Source organism: Rhinoraja longicauda, chromosome 2, assembly GCF_053455715.1.
Source record: "Rhinoraja longicauda isolate Sanriku21f chromosome 2, sRhiLon1.1, whole genome shotgun sequence".
Classification (NCBI taxonomy): Eukaryota; Metazoa; Chordata; class Chondrichthyes; order Rajiformes; family Arhynchobatidae; genus Rhinoraja; species Rhinoraja longicauda.
The window spans coordinates 91,972,903-91,996,321 of record NC_135954.1 but is presented as its reverse complement, the minus strand read 5'-3'; the positions used below and the strand labels follow the sequence as shown (position 1 = coordinate 91,996,321).

Here is a 23,419-nt window from a genome sequence, read left to right as displayed (position 1 = left end):
AAAAGCTATAAAGCAATATAACGTGAGAACACAACAAAGGATTTTTTTTTTTAAATTACAAAATGCAGAGCTGTACAACATGCTCAGTTGGTGAAAAGGTGGCAAAACAAAAAAAAAAAACAATATCAGAGATGAATGACTTATGGTTTAGTTTAGTTTAGAGATACAGCGCGGAAACAGGCCCTTCGGCCCACCGATTCCGTACCAACAGAGAATGCAAGTTATCTGAAGTTTCTGAAATTGATACTGACCCAGGCTATAGCATGCCTAGATGGAAAACAAGGTGCTGTTTCTCAATCTTACTTTTGGCCTTGTTTCTTTTTAATTTTAGGTTTAGAGATACAGCGCTGAAATAGGCCCTTCAGCCCACGCTGAGCAGAAATCATCCGTACACTATTTCTACCCTACACATGAAGGACAATTTACAGAAGCCAATTAACTAACAAATCTTTGGAATGTAGGAGGAAACCGGAGCACCCGGAGAAAATCCATGTAGTCACAGGGAGAACATACAAAGACCATAGACAACTAGTTGTAGCAGTGCAGAAGGTATGTGACGGATGGCTCAGTGTAGCAGTGCAAATGAGAACAACAGGGAGCTCCGATTCAGAAACTGAATCTAGGTAGACACAAAACGATGGAGTAACTCAGCGGGTTACTACAGCTTTTTGTGTCTCTCTTCGGTTTAAACCAGCATCTGCAGTTCCTTCCTACACAAATTGAATCTAGGTGTTCTTCAAAGCGGTCACTCACTGTGCACTTGCTGTCTCTCATGTAAAGGAGACCACATTGTGAACATTGAATGCAGTGTTTAAGATGGAAAAATGTACAAGAGAATTTCTGCTTCACCTTAAGAACTGTTCAAGTTCCTGGATGGTGAGCAGGGAAGAGGTAAAAGTACCGGATAAGCAGGGAAGTAATTGATGGGGATGGACAGGTGAACCTGGGAGTTGCAAAGAGAATGATCCCTTCAAAATGCTGAAAGTGAACAAGGAAAAGAAGATATGCCTGGTGATGGAATCTGGTTAAACTAGTGGAAATTACAAAGAATGATATGTTATCTGTGGATCGGGTGAGTGGAAAGTGAGGCAAAGGAAACTCCATCGGTGCTCTGATCTGAAGGAGGGGCAAGCGCAGTTGTACAGATATAGTTGAATTGCAGTCCAAGGCTTGCTAACAGCAGAGCGGGGATGCTGTAGTTCAGGAAGAAGAAAAGCAGCTCAGAGACATCTTATCCTCTAAGATGGAGTCACTGAGATCAAAAAAAAAGGGCAGATAGTGATAAACCATATAAATGCAAGGTGTTAAAATTATTTCTCTTTCTAAAGATACTGAATGTTTTCAGCATTACAATTTTATTAGGTTGGTTTTACGCTGAACACCATCTTTAAAGTGCCTAAACTCATTTCTTTGAAATGCTTTAAGCCGGAAAATAATCATTTTGTAATGTTTTTGATTCATTAATATCTGCCATATATTAAGGTAAATTACAAAAGGTACAATACTAAAAAAAACTCATGAAAAACAAGTGACAAATAAATGGTGTTTTACTTTCAAATATGAGGGGAGCAGATAGGGTGAGTGCAAAAAGTATTTTACGCAGACTAGGGGACTCAAGAACTTGGGGATATAGGGTTATGGAGAGGGGGGGAGGATTAATAGAAATCTTTTTCTATACAAAGAGTGAAGAGTATATGAAACGAGATGCCAGAGGAGGCAGATGAGACAGGTACTTTAACAACATATATGACATTTAGACAAGTGTATGAATAGGAAAGTTATAGAGGGATATGTGCCAAACGCATGCAAGTGGGACAAGTGTAGCTGGGGCATTTTGGTTGCCATGGATATGTTGGGCCAAAAGGTGGGTTTCCATGCTGTATGATTTTATGACTCTATAACTTGGCAAGATGCAAGAAATAATCTTATTTAAGCTATTTTAAAGTATACCTGTACAGCCTCTGACTACACTGCAATGCCTTTCCTGAAAATTATTTAGCGGCAGGAAATAAACTTAAATAATGCAAGCAGAAATGGAGATTAACCTCTGCTTTACCTTTTTTCTCTCTTTTTCCAAAGCTCGCCACTGATCATAACATTCTTCTAATCGAACGTGAAGTTCATTTGCCGGGCCACTACGATTCTTCATAGGTCTGTATTTGGAAAATGGTGGTGGAAATCCAAAGTAGGGTGTGGTCATATCTCCACCAAAAAAATCATTCATAAAAGGATGTAACTGATTAAAGTCATCATAATGAAATAAGTCAATTAGCTCAGGGAATGGAAATGTTGAAGGAGGAAAAGGAAAAGTGGCTGAAGAAAATCCATGGGGCCCAAATTGGGTGGAGTAGTTCTGATTTTGTTTAAAATCAGGCATCATGAATGGGAATGTGGGTACAAAAGAATGATTAATGAAATCAGATATATTGCTCCCATCTTGCTCTTGTTGTCTGCGGTAACCATTATACTGTTGGTGGTTTTGTCCAAAAGATCCAGAGTTCAAAGGATGTGGATATCCATTTCTCCTCCCTCTCTTATCATCTCTGTTGTTACTGTGTCCCTGCTTATTAGAATATCTGAAATATTTGACTGGCTCATCATTAACAACATTGTGATGTGGTGTCCAATTGGTACCAAATCCACCAGAATGTTTTTGATATTGATCAATTTTGGCAGCTGAGCAATCAATGTTAAGTGTTGTACCAGGCTTTTTTTGTTGCTCTTGTATTCTACCAACAGCAGTAGATGAACTCCAGTCATTCATGTTACTGCTAGAAAACCTGGGACATTCATCTTGCCTTAAGGATTCCATTGGAGCTGCAGCATGATAATAGTTAGGTTGAAGAATACCAGAAATTGGCAACTGTGTTGGAGATCTGCTACTTACAGCAGCTGTAGTTGATGTTTGTGAGACAGTTGAAATGATATCACCATCTTTCCTCAACAAAGGACTACATTCAATAGTGGGGCTCATTGTGTTGCTATCAGACCATAACAGGTTGCTTTGGGAAGAATGAGGACTATATTCACTCCTATATGGCATAACCTTTGTCAAATTAATTAATTCAGATGATCTAGGAAGATCATCTAAACAATTCTGATGCAACTTTTCACAATGATTCCCAAAACTGTCTCGTACAGTACGAGCACGATTTCCACGTTTTGGAAAGTCAGAGGCGGGTTTTCTGTTCACATCAGCAACAAAGCTATTCTCCTTGGAAAACTGCAGGCCATGGAAATCCATTTGTGAAGAAGAGTTTTTCTTAAGAGAACTGGCACTGAAATCTTCATGTCCTTTTTGAATTACTTGTTTCTCTTGCAACACGTTGCCCCACATTTCACCAACATGTGAGCTGTATCTATTTTCCGAATTCCGGTTGCAATCTTTGATCCCAAATGTTCCAACTTTATTATCTCTAAATCGGGCAGTTTTGTAGTGTTCTTTGCGTTTATTTGTGTTATTACTACTGCAATTATTATGTAAGCTATGTATATTAAAATTGGAAAGTCCCCTCTCTGCTCCCTCATAATTTTGTAAGCAACAATCAAATTCCTTGGACTGTGAGGAAAATCCTTCTTTCTGAGGCAACATATCATTTTGCACAATAAATGTGACGTCACTGGCTTGAGGATCGCACTGATTGGTATCCTTATTGAGCATGGAAATCCATGGTTCTGAAAGATTAAAACTTTGAAATCCTTGATAAAGTTCATCAGCTTTTCCTTTCTCTGCCAATGTCTGAGAGTTTTCTTCATAGTATTCAGAAATACCCACATTATTTGAAATTCTGCCATTTTCCATTTTATTTTTCAAAGGTGATCCAGTACCGTCTCCATTTGCAGTCGACCAAATTGATTGAAATAACCTAGAGGACGAACTCCTGCAAAATGCAAAATAATTACACCTGAAATATATTAACCTTTTGATGCAACAACACTGATATTACAGTAAAATGTCAATTATTTGGAACATTTAGTGCAAGTAGATTTTGATAAAAAGCATGTCGTTCATTATATTTCTGGAGTCAGAAGTAAAATGAAGGCATGCTTTGTCCTTATAAATAATCTGTTCTATTTCTCAGGACATCTGGTACTAAATATATGAATACCAATATACACCCAAGTATTTCAAGAGTACCTTACAGTTTGATGTTTTTAGATGATTCAGACGATCATGAAAACAATTCCACAACGGTCTAGCTCTTCTAGTCAGCTTTAAAAGGTGTGGTGCTTGTCAAATTCATAAAAGAATTTGCCCACAAAGATGTGTCAGCGGATTGCATCTTCCCTTTTCTGAAGCAATTTCAACAGAACACTATTTACAGCAGTGCAAAGCAATTTTAAGGAAAACATTAAGAAAAAACTTTTCAAGAAAGGAGCGAGAGAGAAAAGGGGGAATTATAGACCAGTTAGCCTGACATCGGTGGTGGGGAAGATGCTGGAGTCTATTATTAAAGAGGGAATAACGGCGCATTTGGAGAGCAGTAAAAGGATTGGTCCAAGTCAGCATGGATTTACGAAGGGGAAATCCTGCTTGACTAATCTTCTGGAATTTTTTGTGGTTGTGACAAGTAAAATGGATGAAGGAGAGCCAGTGGATGTAGTGTATCTAGACTTTCAGAAAGCCTTTAATAATGTACCACACGGGAGGTTGGCGAGCAAAATTAGAGCACATGGTATTGGGGGTTGGGTATTGACATGGACAGAGAATTGGTTGGCAGACAGAAAGCAAAGAGTAGGAATAAACGGGTCCTTTTCAGAATGGCAGGCAGTGGAGAGTGGTGTGCCGCAAGGCTCGGTGCTGGGGCCGCAACTATTTACAATATATATTAATGATTTGGAGGATGGAATTAGAACACTAGCAGGTTTGCAGATGACACAAAGTTGGGTGGCAGTGTGAACTGCGAAGAGGATGTTAGGAAGTTGCAGGGTGACTTGGACAGGTTAAGTGAATGGGCAGATGCATGGCAGATGCAGTATAATGTGGATAAATGTGACGTTATCCACTTTAGTGGCAAAAATAAGGAGGCAGATTATTATCTCAATGGTGTCAGATTAGGTAAAGGGGAAGTGCAAAGAGACCTTGGTGTTCTTGTACACTAGTCACCGAAAGTACTGGTGTACAAAGATTGGAAAGACTAGGCTTGTATTCACTGGAGTTTAGAAGGATGAGAGGGGATCTTATAGAGACGTATAAAATCATAAAAGGACTAGACAAGCTAGATGCCGGAAAAATGTTCCCAATGTTGGGGGAGTCCAGAACCAGGGGACACAGTCTAAGAATAAAGGGGAGGCCATTTAAAACTGAGGTGAGAAGAAACGTTTTCACCCAGACAATTGTGAATTTGTGGAATTCTCTGCCACAGAAGGCTGTGGAAGCAAATTCACTGGATGAATTTAAAAGAGAGTTAGATAGAGCTCTAGGGGCTAGTGGAATCAAGGGATATGGGGTGAAGGCAGGCACAGGTTACTGATTGTAGATGATCAGAATGATCACAATGAATAGTGGTGCTGGCTCGAAGGGCCAAATGGCCTCCTCCAGCACCTATTTTCTATGTTTCTATGTAATTAAGATGTACATCAGTACATATATATTTTTTTCTTAAAATAGTTAATACGTGCTAATTAAAAATCTAGCGTTTTCCCATTTGCCCCCTCTAGAATATCATTATACTTTTTATAGCTTTGAAGTCAGACTAAATATAATACTACTTCAGCCTACAAATAGCATACGTCAAACATTGAATCTTAAATTAATGTACATCTATAGTCAGCTTACCAATCAGAAAATGATTCCGGTTTATCAGACTCATCAAGTATGCTGGAGACCAGTCCAAATAAATCAGGAGTATTTCCAGAATCTGATAAATTAAGCTGGGCTCTGAAATGAAAACACTTATTTTACCGTACATCTACACATTTATTAAAATGAATTCCCAGTCTATGTTGCATTCATTGGTATATTTATTTTCACATTTATCTTTGCATTCATTGTTCTATGTTTGTATTTATTGCATCTATTGTTGGCATCATTACTGTATAATGTTAACTCTACAAAGTTTATGCGAACAAGTAATTTCATGCAAATGACAATGAATTAATCTAAATCTGAACTAGAAATTTAGTTCATATGATTGTAAACAAATACAAATTTAAAACTTCACATTTATCAGTAAATCCCCCTAGGACATCCAGACTTTTATTTTGCACTAGAGAAATTTACAGGATCAGAAAATATTTAATTGCAATTCATCATTCTAGCTCACAATAAAACTGAAAACTCAATTTCTTATATTACTGAATATTTATTTGAGTCAAGATCATGTGTTAGGCTTTACACTATTGATGTTTTCAATTATTAAGTTTAACTGTCATGTATAAATTTGCTCCCACTTGTAACTCAGTTTACAATCTACTGAAGTATCAAAAAACCAAAAGTGCTGGAAGAACTCAGCAGGCCAGGCAGTATATGTGGAGAGAAAAGGGAAGACGATGTTTCTGGTCGGAACTCTTCTTCAGTGATGGAGTAGAGGGAAGAAAGCTGGGAAGGGGTCAAGCAAGAATTTGCAAATGGTATGTGGATTCAGGGAAAAGGGATGATTGGAGATAATATTCAACACTGGATGGGAACTGAATACAAAAGGGTGCATCCGTGACAACTGATAAAAAGGAAGATGAAGAATGAAATGTGGTATAATAATATGCTAGGAAATTTCAAGATCAAGAAGGTGCCAATATTTGCTCTCTTGAAAATCATTAAATTGGATAAGCCTCCAGGGCTTGAAGGGATCTATCTCAGGTTATTGAGAGAGGCAAGAGAGAAGATTGCTGGGTCTTTGCCAAAGACCTTTATTTTGTGTCTATCATCGGTGTAATCCAGCATCTGCAGTTCTTTTTTACACACCTTTATGTCCTCTCTTGCCACAGAGACAGAAGGCAGGGCCTGGGTGTCTGGGGAGTAGCCAATATTGTTCCGTTGTTCAAGAAGGAAAATAGAGGCAATCCAGGAATTGATAGGGTGGTGAGCCTTATATCAGTGGTAGGGAAGCTATTAGTTTAGTTTTTTAAAAGTTTAGTTTAGAGATAAAACGCAGAAACAGGCCCTTTCGGCCCACCGGGTCCGCACCGACCAGCAATCCCCACATATTAACACTATCCTACACCCACTAGGAACAATTTTTACATTTACTAAGCCAATTAATCTACATACCTGTACCCCTTTGGAGTGTGAGAGGAAACGGATCTCTGAGAAAACCCATGCAGGTCACGGGGAGAACATACAAACTCCGTACAGACAGCACCCGTGGTCGGGATCGAACCCGGGTCTCTGGCGCTGCGTTCATTGTAAGGCAGCAACTTTACCACTGTGCCATCGTGCAGAGTATTATTCAGGATTTTTATTTACTAATATTTCAAAGAGAATGAGCTAATTATGGTTTGTCGGAATAGCTTTGTAAGGGGCAGGTCACTTCTTACCAACTCAGTTTTTTTAAAATGAGGTGACAAAGGTGATTGATGAGGATAGAGTAGTGGACTACTCCACTATTCTAGTAAATTAGAAGACTACTCTGGGAGTTGTCTACATGGGCTTTAGTGAGGATTTGACAAGATCATTCATTGTAGGCTGATCCAGAAGATTAAGATACATAGGATCCATGGTGACTTGGCAGTTTAGATTCAGAACTGTCTTAGATGCAGAGGGTAGTGGTGCCATTCTGGCTGGAGATGTATGAGCAGTGGTGTTTTGCAGGGATCAGTGCTGGGACATCTGCTGTTTGTGATATACAGTAAACCCTCATTATTACAGACCTCTAGAAATGGATTTCGCTGATAGCAGACTGTCTCTTTAAGAACACAGTGCTTGTTACACAGACAAGGCACTGAAATTGATAAGTAATTGCTTTGATTGACAGTTTACTAAACAATGTCACAAATAGTCTATAGTATTTTTGGTAGCTTGCATTTTGCTGTTAAGAACTTTGTCTACTCAACAGGTTAGGCAAGTTAGTCTCTTTGGAAGGAGAAACAGAGTTAACATTTAAGGTCAACACCCTATAACCCTGGGGGCAGCTGGTAGTGGAAATCTCACTTAGAGCAGGACAGCGTTTCCAAACCCTGCCACACCCCCACCCCAACGGCCCAGACCTCCCATGTTGCTCTCAACCTCTGAATGCAGGAATCAGCAGCAGAGGCTGCGCTGGACAAGGTGGTGCTGGGCGGCTTTCTTGGACCACTACGCTCCGTGAGGGGAGGGAGGTCCCACTAGGCTCTTAGTGGAGGGGCTCCAGTATTCTGATCCGGCGCCCAGGCAGTGACGTCAATGGGGGACAACCCCTCACTCTTAGATCAGACAATTAACAATAACGGACCATTTCGCTCCTGTGGTCTGTTACAATGAGGGTTTAATTTATATAAATGACTTATGAATAAAAACCTTTGGTTAGACCGCTTTAGAATAAGCTGCAGTTCTGGGTGCCCCAAAAGAGGGAAGGATGTGGAGGTTTTGGAGAGGATGCAGAAGCGATTTACCAGGATGCTGCCTGGATTAGCAGGTATTAGCTATAAGGAGAGGTAACACACATTTGGATTGCTTTCACTGGAGTGTCAGAGGCTTGAAGGGAGATCTGATGGAAGTTTATAAAATTATGAGCCATAGATGGGATGGACAGTCAAGGTGGAAGTGTCAATTAATAGAAGTCATAGCTTTTAGGGGAGATGGGAAATGTTTAAAGCAGATGTTTGCAGCATTTGTTTTGCACAATAAGTGGTGGGTACCTGGAATTCGCTGCCAGGGATGATGGTGGCAGATACGAAAATGGCATTTAAAAGACATAGATAGGTATTTGAATATATAGGTTTTGCAGGGATATGGATCATGTATCTATGCTCTATGTAAATTGAGACAGCGGAATAAGGGAATAGAAATGTCATATATTTTGTAGCTATCTTCACAAGGGAAGAGACTAAAAGCATTCCAAAATAGTCTTTTACAAAAGGCGAAGAGAGATTCACAAACTTTAAAATCACTGGAAAAAACACAACAAACTACAGAGACTAAGGCACCTGAAACATTAGCTCGATTTCTCCTTGCAGAGATGCTATCCAACCTGAGTGCTACCAGAATTTCCTGTTTTTATTAGTCTGACAATGCCCCCAAATCTAACAGCTTGCACTCCAGGGTTCCAAAATAGATAAATCCTATGCACTGATATCCATCTTCCAAAATTTGCTAGATTTTGAAAAGTATCCGGCAGAAAACAGCAGATATAACAATGCTATTTTATAATGGAGGCAAAATGGGAAACTACAGCAAAAAGCAAACTGCTGCAAGAACTATATACATCAGGCAGCTTCTGTTGAGACGAGGATAGCTGACGTTTATGGGCGAGACCCTACATCAGGACTGAGATTATAGAGGGGAGAGAGCCTGTAAAAAGAGATGAAGTAAAGCAGTGAGAGGAGCTGGCAAGTGCTAGGTGGTGCTATGGATAGCTAGATGGAGCTAGGGATTATCCCCCTGTGAAGGGGGATAATGGGCAGATGGAGCCAGGTGGGGAGAGGTGAGGTGGGAGTAGAGACAGAGGGAAGGTGATACCTGTGAAACCTGATAAGGAAGGAATGATAGGCATAGAATTCGAGGGGGAGGTTGTAGGTGATCCAGTGGGTTGTGTGGGCGATGGGGCCAAATGAAACGATAACATGGGTGTGGCGAAAAGGGGGGGCTTGGAAAGAAGTGGAATGAGAGACCCTAGTGGTTCAGAAGAGGGAGAGAGGAACACTGGGGGTGCAGGTTACCTGAAGTTGGAAAATACATTGTTTTTACTATTGGATTGTAGACTATCCAGGTCGAATATGACGTACTGTTCTTTTAGTTTCCATTTGGGCTAATTTTGGCAACGGAGAAGATGGAGGACACACAGGTTAGTGTGGGAACGAGAATGGGAGTTTAAAGGTCATGCAACCAGGAGCACAAGATGACCAGTGGGCACAGAGTACAAGTGCTCGGCAATGTGTCACCTAGTCTACAGGTCAGTTAGCTCACAAGAGTTCTCATAAAACCTCTGGAATCATTAAGGAAGTCATAAAAGAGCATGTAAAAAAAGCACAGAATAATTAAAATCCAAATGCATTTAGAAACAGCAAACATTAAAGTGAGATGTTAAACATTGGCCTTTATTGCAAGAGCAACAGAATGAAAGACGTTTATAGGACTTTTTGAGGGCATATGGTTTTGATTTCATTATTTAAGGAAGCAGATGTAGTGGAGCTCAAAGTAACCCAACTGAAACACAAAGGATTCTGAAAGGGCTTAATAATGTAGGTATTAAAATCAGGGTTACTTGGTTGAGCAGGGGTAAAGTCTTACAATAAGGTGTCAGGCATTTAAGATGGAGATGAGGATTTTCTTTTAGGGTCATAGAGTCAGTTTGTGCAAGACACTTAGCCAAGTGGTTGACATTGGACTTGTGTTGAAATGTTTCTGCTATGTCAATGAGTTTACAGTGTGGAAACAAGCACTTCAGCCAACTTGCCCCATGCTGGCCAATACACTAGTCCCACCTGCCCGCATTTGCCCCATATTCCTCTAAACATTTCCTATTGATGTACTTGTCCAAATTTTTTTTACATGTTGTTATAGTACATGCCTCAACTACCTCCTCTGGCAGTTGGTTCCAGACACAATAGATGCTAGAATCTGGGAGTAAAAAAAACTACTGGAGGAATTCAGTGGTTTGAACAGCATCTGCGGGGGTTAGGGAATTGTTGATGTTTCAGGTTGAGACCCTATATTAGGAAAGAGTGGAGAGGAAAGGAAGTATATTTTCCTTCCCCCACCCCTTAACCGGATGTTGCTCGACCCATGGAGTGCCTCCAGCAGATTGCTGCATCAGATCAACAATAATATTTTTGATGGGGACATCGGGCTCAACTATATTTCTGCTCTGAATTTTGTATTTATAAGGAAAATTATCAGTTAACCTCTATTTTCGCTGGGCAAAAATTAATTACATCTTACAGTTCCCACCTGCCTTCTTTATTTTCACTGATATTAGGAATATTCTCAATAATGAGAATTCTTAGGTTCATTATATCACATGTCATATGGCAAACCTATTTCACAGGTATGCCTCAGATCCCAACTTACTCCTTACACAGCAGCATAACATAATACCTAATCCTTATCATGTTGCATTAGTGGAATCATACAATAATTACATTTCACCTAAACTCATAAGGTGAGAAATTAGGATACTGAACATTGACCTGCGCTGGTTCCAGCTAAAATTCACTTGCCAGTATAAGAGTACATAACTAATCCTTCGCAGTACTTTTGCTTTTGAACTACATTAAATGCTTCTAATACACAGCAAAGTCTGAAGATTTTAAATGGCTTTGTTTCACGTCTATGTCGTACCTGTGTTTCGGACCATCATGAAAAGCAGTTGGAGGTATGCCATCATCAGCAAACACAGACCAATGGTTGTACAAGATCGACGGATCCACAGGTGTAGAATTGCCAATGCTATTCAACAGAGAAGTTGAGAACATCTGCTGTTCCATGTTACACTCTTAAAAATTTACCTGTTGGACAACCAAATTGATTATGGTTATTAAAGTATCTGTTTATTTATTTTTCAGTTGTGGCAATAAATCAACAAATCAATACACATTCTTTCAATACAAGGTCATCATCAGATATCTTGCATAATTTGAACACTTACATGTACTCATTTAAAAATGGCAAAAAAAACAGATAACTTTTCAAACAGTTCAACTTTCAGCAAAGGGCTAAAATTAGCTTGGAAATTAGAAAATTATTGCAAAATGTATTCATTACTGCAGATTGAAAGCCAGATTCACACCAAACCTATTCACTCTAGACTCCCATACTCGAGGAGACACATTCTGACCATCTATCCTACCTAAGCCCCCAATTTTATAAACCTTTAAGGTCAGCTTTCAGCCTCTGACATTCCCGTAAGAAGAAACCCAGTCTACCAATCTCTACTTATAGTTACAGCCCTCAATTTGAGGCAACAACCTGGTGAATCTCTTCTGTACTCTCTTTTGCGACCATGTCTCTCTATTGCTGTCAAAGAAAAGCACTGTAGTGTGTCTTAATGACTACCAATCAGTTTCTCTGATATCCACCATCATGAAGTGCTTTGAAAATTTGGTCATGGCGCATATTAACTGCAGCCTACTAGGCAGCCTTGATCCACCAGTGCATTGACACCCCAACCCCTCCCCACTTTCTCTATGTTGACCTCCTCAAAAAAATCCTTGAAAATTACTTCCATTTGATTTTATGGTATTTTGTACTGTGTATAAAATAATCCAAGAATATAATTTAAAAAATGCCTTGAAGAAATAATCTTCCAACAAACTTAGTAAAGGCTTTAAAGAATGAATCAGCTTTTCCTGTTACTAACACGATTATGTTAAATTTGATGTGATTCTTTGCACCGTTTCAACCACTCTGAGAGGATTTTATTATAAAAAGCAGCAGTTTTTAAAAAAAAGCTGAGTAGCAAGTGGCAATTGGTTATTTTCCATTTTAATTACATAAATTGGTTTCTGAACTCAAACAGCCAAGTTACCACACAAATTTTCATGCAACCAACTAAATTGACAGGAACAAACTAAAGCTAATTTAAATTTTGCTGGAAATAGACAAAGTGCTGGAGTAACTCAGGGGGTCAGGCAGCATCTCTGGAGAAAAGGAATAGTTAACATTTCCGGTCGAGACCCTTCCTCAGACTGAGAGACACAAAATTCTGGAGTCAACATTCAAAATATATTTAAATAAATTAAAATATATAAAGGAAAATAGCATAATATTCAATGTTCATACTTACTAATAGATACTACCAATAATACTTCTCAAATATTAATAAATTTAATAGCATATCAAGGCAGTAGCAGCATGTTTCAAGAAAAAATGTAATCCTTCTGTAACCCCAAAGACAGTTAAATTCTTGATAACCAGAATAAATCATTAGATATTCTTAACACTTGTTCTGACCTTTTAAAACAACTGAAGGGCCTTAAAAACCTTGACGAACTTGTCAGCGATAGATCCTTACTATCCATTAGTTCAATCCAAATACAACATGCATATTTTTGCTCTTATAATTGGACAAGTTCTGTCAAAAATACATCTACTACCATCTTGAAGTTGATAACATACTCTGACTCTACCGTGACAAGTAATGTCCATATATGTACCTCCTTGTTCTGACAGTATTAACATCTTTCATCTTCTTTATTTTATTAAGTTTGAAAATATTTGGAGGCATTACAGTTATAGTCAGGCATGACATTCTGTTTAAATTAACTAATGGCCAAGATCCACCCAAGAACATCTGCGTCTTACCTAACTTGGGTGCCTTAACCCAAATGGTTTAGCGTAACAAATGATGGAGTGCTGTGGTTGGTAATCAACAATTACTACCTACCTTTTTGAAGTTATGCTGAGATCGATATGTCCAGTAACGTACCAACACAATTTCTAGTCAGAGAAAATAATGCGAGGCAAAAACCTATTCATTCTAAGCAACATTTGATTGGTACAAACTATTTTCTGGTTAGCTTTCGCATAACAAAACTGTATAAATCATCTTTGGAGATACAAGAGACTACAGATCTCAGAAACAAAGAGAACATTTATTTGCTTATTTCAGCGAGATTTAGAAGGCAACGACACAAAATTATGCATCATTCTCTTCAATTTAAAACCAGCTTTGCAAGTTATGACACAAAATAGTAAGTTACTGACCTGTAGCTATTAATGACTGAAGGGGGGACCAAGTTGACCACCTTCTTACTGAGAAACTCAGAACATTTCTCATCAGTACCATTGCTGTAGACCCAAAGAGTTACAGATTTTTAGTAGGCCTTCAGTTAAAGATGGAAATTAAAATGTATAATTTAATAACTATGGCATGTTATATAAGTCTTACCAACACTAATGTTAACTCAAGAATTTCATGTGTATTAGCTGAAAAGAAATTGAATTTTACCTACATATGTGAAAGCTATAAGGATGTTATTTTTTTGCCTTTAGACCAAAAGAACGAACCTTCTTCAATGTAATCTAGTCTTTTTAAAATTCCAGATCTGAGCTTCCAGGTGTCTGTCACATTAATTCCACATTCCATTCCCACTCCAGCATGTCTGGCTTCATGTACTGATTCATGAAGCCCAATGGAAACTTGAGGAGCAACATTTCATCTTCTGACTTGGCACATTTCAAAGTTTAATCATGATTTCACAATTCCATCCAACTCGTCTTTATAGTTTGTATTAAAACTGACTTGTTTTAAGGAAAGGCATCTACCCTACAAGACTTCTTGCACAGATTCTAAAACATCAGAATGCTGGATATTCCCAATATTCTGTTATTTTTGATTCAAGGCATCTGCAATGTTTAATATCTCACAGTTCAATAATTTGTTCTCTCCTGTTTTAAATCATCTCTCACCAGTTGCACCTCCAGACTGATCAGCTGCAATTAGAGTCATGGAGAATTAACAAGTGTTCATCCCCCTCTCTCAGCAGGTCCCACAACTTGTGTCATTCATTCTCTTTTTGTTGGCATCCCTCAAAAACATTCTCTTTGTTCACTTCAAATCTTAACCATGTTTCAGAAAAAGTGATTTTCTAACTTATCCTAGTTTTGAGCCAAGATCATCAACCTTAAACATTAACACATGTTTCTCGCTCCAGAGATTTCGACTGATAGGCTGAATATCTGCAGCAGTTTTTTAAATTTTATCTCTGAATTGCTAGTTTGGCAACTTGAGTACTGCATCATTACACCACGAAGAGAAAGAGAAAAAAAACAATCAATCCTAGCCCAATCAATATTGCATAGTTCTGCTCATGGAAAGGAATAAAAAGTGGTTTAATAGTACTAGCAAATTTGGTGAACTTCAATTGATAAATCCCAAAGACTCAATGCTTTAAATCAGGGTTTTCTGATTTCTGCTGGTGATCAATTAATGGGCATCATGCATATTAGTGACTCCACTGTCACATTTCCCATATAATCTCATAAAAGTGAATTGAAGTTGGAAGTGCTCAGAACTATTTCAAAATAATGGTACTTCAACAGGAAATTAATGCAAACTCTTCAAAACATAAAAAGTGCTTTTAATGCGAATTAATCCAATTTAAAGCCACAGAATGCATAATATTTCAATGTTTTATAAATTCAGGTGTACTTTAACCTGAAAAATGCAGTTAATTACTAAACAAAAGAAAAATGGCTGCCAATTTCACACAGCAAATCTGAACAGCAATGGAACAATAAACCAGATAATTTGTTTCAATAACTTTAGTTGTCAGTAGATGATTATCCTTCAGAACACTTTTTTAAAAAGTACAATGGAAACTTTTACAACCACCCGAAAGAGAGGAAAGGAACAGTTTAATACGTCACAGATTGTAGCAATCTCTTAATAATGCACTGAAATGTCAACTGAGATTGTGTTTATCTCTGGTGGCATAAACAATTGAGACCTAGTTGTTCAAGTAAATTGACCAAGAGTTGTTTCAAAATTGTCCTAATGTTCAATTTGAAATTTTACCTGCTTTATAGTTTTAGATTACATAGTCCAAAATAAATAAACACACAATGAAAAGTTTGTGTCTTGTTTAACTGCAGGTAGCAACCTGATGTCCTAGGTTACACACCAGGTGTCAAAACAGAGCGTAGCAATGCTTGTGCCAAGCAGCAACCAGTTATCATCTAATCCAACGATTTGAAAAGATGAAACCAAATCCAAATAAGCCTTGAATTTACTAAAGGAAAGTAGAAACACCAAGACAACAATCATATCATATCATATCATATCATATATCTACAGCCGGAAACAGGCCTTTTCGGCCCTCCAAGTCTGTGAGCTAATTAACCAGTGCTTGTATGAATTGTCTCCATGTCAAGGCTTCCTGCCATAACATTGAAAAAACATTGAGGCCAGTCATGATTGTTTTATTTTTATTATTGTCATGTGTAAACTACTTTGCTTTACGTGCTATACAGCAAATCATACCATACATCGTGGATGAGCCTTTTGGGACGAGCAACCACTGTTCCATTAGGTTTAAGATAATTATGGATAGGCTGCTGAGTTAAAATGCTAAATTGGGGTACGGCCAACTTTGTGGGTATGAGACAGGATCTCGCTCAAGTTGATTGGAGAAGGTTATTTGATGGAAAAGGAATGTCAGGAAAGTGGAATGTTTTTAAAAGTGTGCTGACAATTGTTCAGGACATTCATGTCCCTGTAAGAGTGAAGGTCAAGGCAAGCAAACGTAAGGAAGCCTGGATGAGGGAGTTCGAGGATTTGGTCAAGAGTAAGAAGGAGGCATGGTTCAGGTATAGGCAGCTGGGGTCAAGTGTATCCCTGGAGGAGTTTCAGGAACTAAGGAGTAAGCTTTTGGCACATTGGCCTTCATTAGTCAGAGCATTGAGTATAGAAGTTGGGAGGTCATGTAGCAGTTATATAAGATGTTGGTGTGGCCGCATTTAGAATATTGTGTTCAGTTTTGGGCACCATGTCAGGCTGGAAAGGGTGCAGAGATTTACGAGAATGTTGTCAGGACGCAAGGGGCCGAGCTATACGGAGAGGTTGAGCAGGCTAGGTCTCTATTCCTTGGAGTGCAGGAGGATGATGGGTGATCTTATAGAGGTGTACAAAATCATGAGATGCATAGATTGGGTAGATGCACAGAGTCTCTTGCCCAGAGAAAGGGAATCAAGAAACAGGGGACATAGGTTTAAGGTGAGGGGGGGGGAAGATTTAATAGGAACCCAAGGAGTAACATTTTCACACAAGGGGTAGTAAGTATATGGAACGAACTGCATATACGTTGAAGCAGCTAATATCGCAACATTTAAGAAACATTTGGACATGTACATGGATAGGACTGGTTTAGCAGGATATGGCCCACAGGCAGGCAGGTGGAACTAGTGTAGATGGGATATGTTGGCCGATGTGGACTAGTTGGGCCAAAGGGCCCGTTTCCACGCTGTGAGACTCTATGACTCTACATGTAAGGTAGTGCAAAAGAAAAAGCAAATGGTGCAGAAAATAAACCAAATGGCCATGCAATTGAATAGTTAGGAATCAATATTGATCATGGCAGTTGATAAACTGCAATAGGTATGGTTTATATATTTTTATTTTCTATTGATCGGAAGCTAGTTGCAATCTCCAGGGATGATGCAACTCAGGAGATTAAGAATCACAAAACATCAAACATCTAAACTGTCCATTTTCATAACAATGTGTAAGTATGGTTTGGGGGGATGTGGAGCAGGGGAAAGAGGGAAAATTTCTGACCTCAGGGCATTGAAAGGACTTTGAAGGTACTGTAATTGGTAGCCACAATGAAACTGCAGATGCTGATTTACATTAAAAAAGACACAAAGTGCTAGAGAGCGCATCAGGCAACATCTCTGAACATGGATAGGTGATGTTTCGTATTGAGACCCTTCTTCAGACTGATTGTTGTGGGGGGAGAAAGCTGGAAGAGAAGTGCTGGCAAGTGATTGGTTGATGCAGATGAGGGGAATTGGATTGGCAAGAGCTAGATAGAGCTCTTAAGGATAGCGGAGTCAGGGGGTATGGGGAGAAGGCAGGAACGGGGTACTGATTGAGAATGACCAGCCATGATCACATTGAATGGCGATGCTGGCTCGAAGGGCCGAATGGCCTACTCCTGCACTTATTGTCTATTGGCAGATGGTTGGACAAAGGCCAGGGATGAAAAGACAAAAGGCTGTAAGATAAGAATGGAAGAGGCGTGAAATGTGAAGCCAGTGAAAGGGAAAAAGATAGAAGTGGACAGGGAAGATGGATTGTGGAAGAAATTAATATGCATCCAAGTGTGACGTATGGAAAAGAGGAGAGGGGAACGTGTGATGTTTGTTATTTCGTTTCCTAAAATTGAAATATTCCATATTTATACCATTGGTTTGCAAGCGGTATGTGAGGTGCTGGTTCTCCAGTTTGCATATGGCCTCACTCTGGCAATGGGTGGTAGCTCAGGAAAGAAAGGTCAGTGTGGGAATGGAAAAGGGAATTAAAATGGCTAGCAAAGTGGAGGTCGAACACGCCTTGGCAGACAGACCACAAGTATTCAACAAAATGGTTACCTAGTCTACACTTTATCTCAACAATGTGAGTAAACCAAGGAGTTACAGACGGAGGAAAGCGGTGGGGATGAGAAGATGTGACTGGTGGCATTATCATGTTAAATGTGGTGGAAATACTGGAGAATATTGTGTTGGACGCTGAAGCTGGTGGGGTGAATGGTAACGACCGGTAAAACTCTATCTTTAGCGGGACAGGTAACATCTCTGGAGAGAAGGCATGTCTCGACCCAAAACGTCATCCATTCCTTTTCTCCAGAGATGCTGCCTGTCCCGCTGAGTTACTCCAGCATTTTGTGTCAACCTTTGATTTAAACCAGCATCTGCAGTTCTTTCCTACACAAAACTCTATCTGTGTTCCGAGTAGGGGTGAGAGAGGAGTCAGGAGATGGGGAGGCAAGTACAGAACTAAGGGGGATACAGAGGACATGCAGGTGAGGGATCCATCTATGAAAACAGTGGTGAAACCACATTTTACTATTGAAAGAGGACATCTTGGATGTCCTGGTGTTAAAATCCTCATCTTGTGATGGAGAAATGGAGAGTAGGGAATGGCATTTTTGCAAGAATTGTCCATTTGCGGAGGAGAGACCAGATGGAAAACTCCTCCCCCCCTCCTCCCCTCCCGCCAGTCCCCACTATCACATACCTTTCTCTGATTTCACATCTCTTCTCTCCTTATCTCACAGCCTTTTGTCTTTTCATCTCTGACCTTTATCCAACCGTCTGCATACCAAACCCCCCCCCCCCCCCTCCTCCACCTCTATCAACCTATCACTTGCCAGGCTTTATTCTCCCCTCACCTCTCTTCGAGCATTCTCGTCCCTCCTACTATCTGAAGAAAAATCCCAACCTGAGCACTGAAGATTGGAAACCCTATATGTGTGATCAAGTGGAAAGCCAGTAAAGAAATTGCAGAAATAGGCAGGTAACTTGCATTATCTTTAGCTATGGGTGAAATATTGGAAGACTGGGAGTTAATACTGCACCTTTATTAAAGGGCTGCAAGGTCAAATCAGGAAACTATAAGCCAGTGAACCCAACATCAGTGTCGGGGAAGTTGGAGGGGACTCCGAGGAACAGAATCTACCAGCATTTGGAAAGGCAAGGATTCATCAGCGATAATCAACATGAATGTGTGTATGAAAAACCGTGCCCTTCAAATTTGATTGCTTTTCTTTTGAAACGCTGACCAAGAGAATTGACATGGGCAGGGTAGTGGGATGCTGTCCACATGACCCGGTGCAGGGATTAGTTCTGGGTCTACTGTTGTTTGTCATCTATATTAACAATTTGGATGACAATGTTATTAATATGGTTTCCAAATGACACCAAAATCAATAGTGGACATCGTCGAAGGTTATCTAAGATTACAACAGGATTTAGGTAAACTAGGGACTGGGAATAGGAAATGGCATATGGAATTTAACTGTGACAAGTGCAAGGTCTTGCATTTTGTAAAGATAAATCAGGCTGGATTTACTTAGCAAATGGTTGGGCCCTGAAGAGTGGTGTAGAACAGAGACACCTAGGGGTGCAGGTACATAATTCCCTGAAAAGTGGCAACACAGGTTGACAGGATGGTGAAGAAGGCATATGGATCACTTTGGCTCAAAGGACAGGGTACTGATTATTGGGGTTAGGACATCATGTTACAACTCTACAAGTCATTATCAAGACCACACATGATAGTCATGTGTGCAGGAAAGATATCTTTAAACTGGAAAGGACGCAGACTGGACTCACAAGAGTGTTATCAGGATTGTAGGGCCGAGTTATATAGGGAGGATTAATTTGGCTGGGACTGAGTTAATTGGAGGATTAGAAGTTGAATAGTGACCTTATGAAGTATAAAATCATGAGGTGGATGGTCAGTCTTTTTCTCGGCAGGAGTCATAAACTAAAGAGCATAGGTTTAAGGTGAGAGGGATTTTTTTTTAAATGGAACCAAACAAGCAAAGTTTTTCCTTACAGAGGTTGTTGCGTATATGGAACCAGCTGTCAGAGAAGCTGTAGAGGTGGGAACAATTACATAATTGAAAAGGCATTTAGACAGATAGATAGGGACGTTTTAGAGGGACATAGGCCAAACGGGGCTAGACATCGTGCCTCGCATGGGTGATTTGGACCGAAAGGTCAATTTTCATTCTGTATAACTGATTCCTTCATAAGTGACATATAAAGTCCATATTTGAAAATTCATAGAATCATTTGGAATAACTGGAAAGATAGCCATAGAACTGCAACCAACAAATTTAGGAGGTAATATTGCCTGCTGTTCTAATTTTCTACATGACAGATAGACCCTGAAGGTTCATATTAAAATTAGAATATCTTTCGTGGCAATAGCTATTGAGCTGGTACTTCTTGCAAAATCTCAGGCAATGGCTGAAAGTTATCCAGGTCTTTCTGCATGTTTTCATGGGTTCCATCTTCAGGGAAGACGGGGGGATGATTGAAAAACCAGTTGAAAATGCCTGGACATAGGACAATTCAATAAATGTAATTAAAGAGAATCTTTAGCCTCTGATATAAGGGCCATTGATTAAAAAGTCTTTATCTTCTTCGGTCTATTCCATCTGCCCATTACATATATTTACTTCACATTAGTTTCCTGCCCATGGACAAGATTTAACCACAATAATTTAATAAATCAGGATGAAGGCACAGTGGCACAGCTAGTAGACTGCTTGGGATTCCTCTGTGCTCCAGTTTCTTTGCTCATCCTGAAGGCGTGCAGGTTGTTGAGGCAAATTGGCTACTTTAAAACGCCACAATGTGTAGGAGGTACATTCTTGAATCTGGAAGGAATTGCAGGGACTGTGGAGAATGCAGTGTGCTGAAAATTAGTGGCAGACTGGGATTGCTCTGTGAGGCGACGTTGGGTTGAATTGCCTTATTCTGTGCCAAAGAGTTATAAAACAATGTAAGTGTTTGCTAACTGAAGTGGAACAGTTGGATGTGTTGGTGGAAATAAAAAAGAGACAGCCAAGCTATGTGTGGATGAAACAAAAATCAGGGTTCAATATGAACAACTGTTGAGTTGTCCATTCACTTTGAATCTGAACAAAAAATTACCTTCTGAAGAGTTGAAGTGTATTAAGTTGGACACCCTTTATCTGAATTCAATTTCTCTACCCAACATCTACACTACTCAAATTTTGGTTAAATATATATGAACAGAATTGAGGTGGAGACCAGCCATAATCTAATATATTGAGGAAAGTGTGTCAAGGGCTGAAAGTTCCCCTGACATCCATTTCTGAAAAATGTAGTTTCTAAAATGTACTGAAAACTCAAATGGAATTAAACCACATAACAAGTTAGAGTGCAAGCACATATACTGAATTTTGAGGTCTTAAAATGAATTGTGTACAGACCCTGGAAATACAAATTATAGTGAAAACTATTTGTGAATACTTGTTTAATTAGGGACGTTCTAATCTCAACAGCTATCCTGAAAAATCTTGTCAGAAAGCTGCATTCGACCAATCTACTTCTTTCACAAAGTTGTATGTTAGCACTAATACCCCCTCCTCCTGAGTAATTTCAACGGCTATTCAGTTAACTGACGTGTGTGGATAGTAATAAACATGACTTTGCGCATTCTTTACCATGTAATGAATGAGTCTCAAATTGTTGGGGGGGAGTTAAAACACAGAAATTCTTAATCATATTTAATTAAATGTATAAGGCAACTTGAATCGAGATACTTGATTTACGCTGTTATTCGACCAATTGGCAAACGTCTTGAAAACCGAATCCATGGGGGGGGGGGGAACTGTACCAGATAAGATTTTTTAAAAGTCGTACATTCAATAAGTTGAGAGTTCAAGCGCATTTTGAAAAATTAGACATTTGCAGTTGTGATCGTTTCTCGATCGACGTTGACGCAGCCAACTCTTACTACGCATGTTATTTTTGTTTTCTGGCTGAAAATCTCAACGTCGTCTTCCACGTCGTACGTTTACTCACTTAAGTAAGTTGCGATCAGTTGTATTTAAGTCGCCTCATTTCGCGACGTCCATTTGCGTTCACAGCCAAGAAGGAAAACAGTCGCCATTAGTTCTGCACCTTCTGGGTTGCTAACAGGAAATGCACTTTCAACCTTACCAACGGGAAATGGATGGAGATCCTTCGCCTTTCCCTTCCTGCGGAGCGACGGCTGGTTCTGTCTGGTTGATTACTGCGCAACACCTCGTGAGTGGTCATCGTCGCGGTGCGGCCCTCCCAGTGCGGTCGTCATTTCCAATGGTGGACAGGCACAAAATGCTGGAGTAACTCAGCAGCGGGACAGGTTGTGCAGGGAAATAACTGCAGATGCTGGTACAAATCAAAGCAACGTCTCACAAAATGCTGGATTAACTCAGCAGCGGGACAGGTTGTGCAGGGAAATAACTGCAGATGCTGGTACAAATCGAAGCAAGGTATCACAAAATGCTGGAGTAACTCAGCGGGTCAGGTTGTGCAGGAAAATAACTGCAGATGCTGGTACAAATCAAAGCAACGTCTCACAAAATGCTGGAGTAACTGAGCGGGACAGGTTGTGCAGGGAAATAACTGCAGATGCTGGTACAAATCAAAGCAAGGTATCACAAAATGCTGGAGTAACTGAGCGGGACAGGTTGTGCAGGAAAATAACTGCAGATGCTGGTACAAATCAAAGCAAGGTATCACAAAATGCTGGAGTAACTCAGCGGGTCAGGCAGCATCTGGAGAGAAGGAATGGGCGACGTTTCGGGTCGAGACCCTTCCTCAGACTGAAAGTCAGGGGAAATGGGAACGAGAGATATAGACGATGATGTAGAGAGAGATATATAGAACAAATGAATGAAGGTCAGGCAAAAAATAACTGATAAAGGAAACAGGATATTGTTAGTTGTAGCTAGGTGAGAACGAAAAGCTGGTGTGACTTGGGTGGGGGAGGGTTGGAGAGAGGGAATGCAGGGGGTTACTTGAAGTTAGAGAAGGCATTGCATTAAAATTTAAAACTAAAGTTCAATTATCGTCAGAGTGATGCAGTGTGGAAACAGGCCCTTTGGCCCAACTTGCGCACACCAGCCAAAATGTCCCAGCTACACTACTCCCACCTGTCTGCGTTTGGTCCAATTTGCTCCTATACATGTACCTGTCTAACTGTTTCTTAAATATTAGGATAGTCCCAGCCTCAACTACCTCCTCTGGCAGCTTGTTACACACACACACACTACCCTTTGTATGAGAATTGTGGGATGATATCCGAGTACCAAAATATCT

The 23,419-nt window shown here is 39.8% G+C and overlaps 1 protein-coding gene across 1 annotated transcript in view; it reads right to left on the bottom strand.

Moving 5' to 3' along the window:
* LOC144607352 (meiosis-specific coiled-coil domain-containing protein MEIOC-like) overlaps positions 1-22,272 on the bottom strand; it is a 41,942-nt gene extending 19,670 nt beyond the window's left edge. The window contains exons 1-5 of the mRNA XM_078424128.1: positions 22,139-22,272; positions 13,781-13,864; positions 11,417-11,583; positions 5,780-5,881; positions 2,057-3,881 (exon numbers count right to left, since the gene is read on the bottom strand). Of these exons, the coding sequence (XP_078280254.1) occupies positions 2,057-3,881; positions 5,780-5,881; positions 11,417-11,562 (2,073 nt within the window). The 5' untranslated portion in view covers positions 11,563-11,583; positions 13,781-13,864; positions 22,139-22,272. The remainder of the gene's footprint in view (positions 1-2,056; positions 3,882-5,779; positions 5,882-11,416; positions 11,584-13,780; positions 13,865-22,138) is intronic.
* Positions 22,273-23,419: the final 1,147 nt, after the last annotated feature.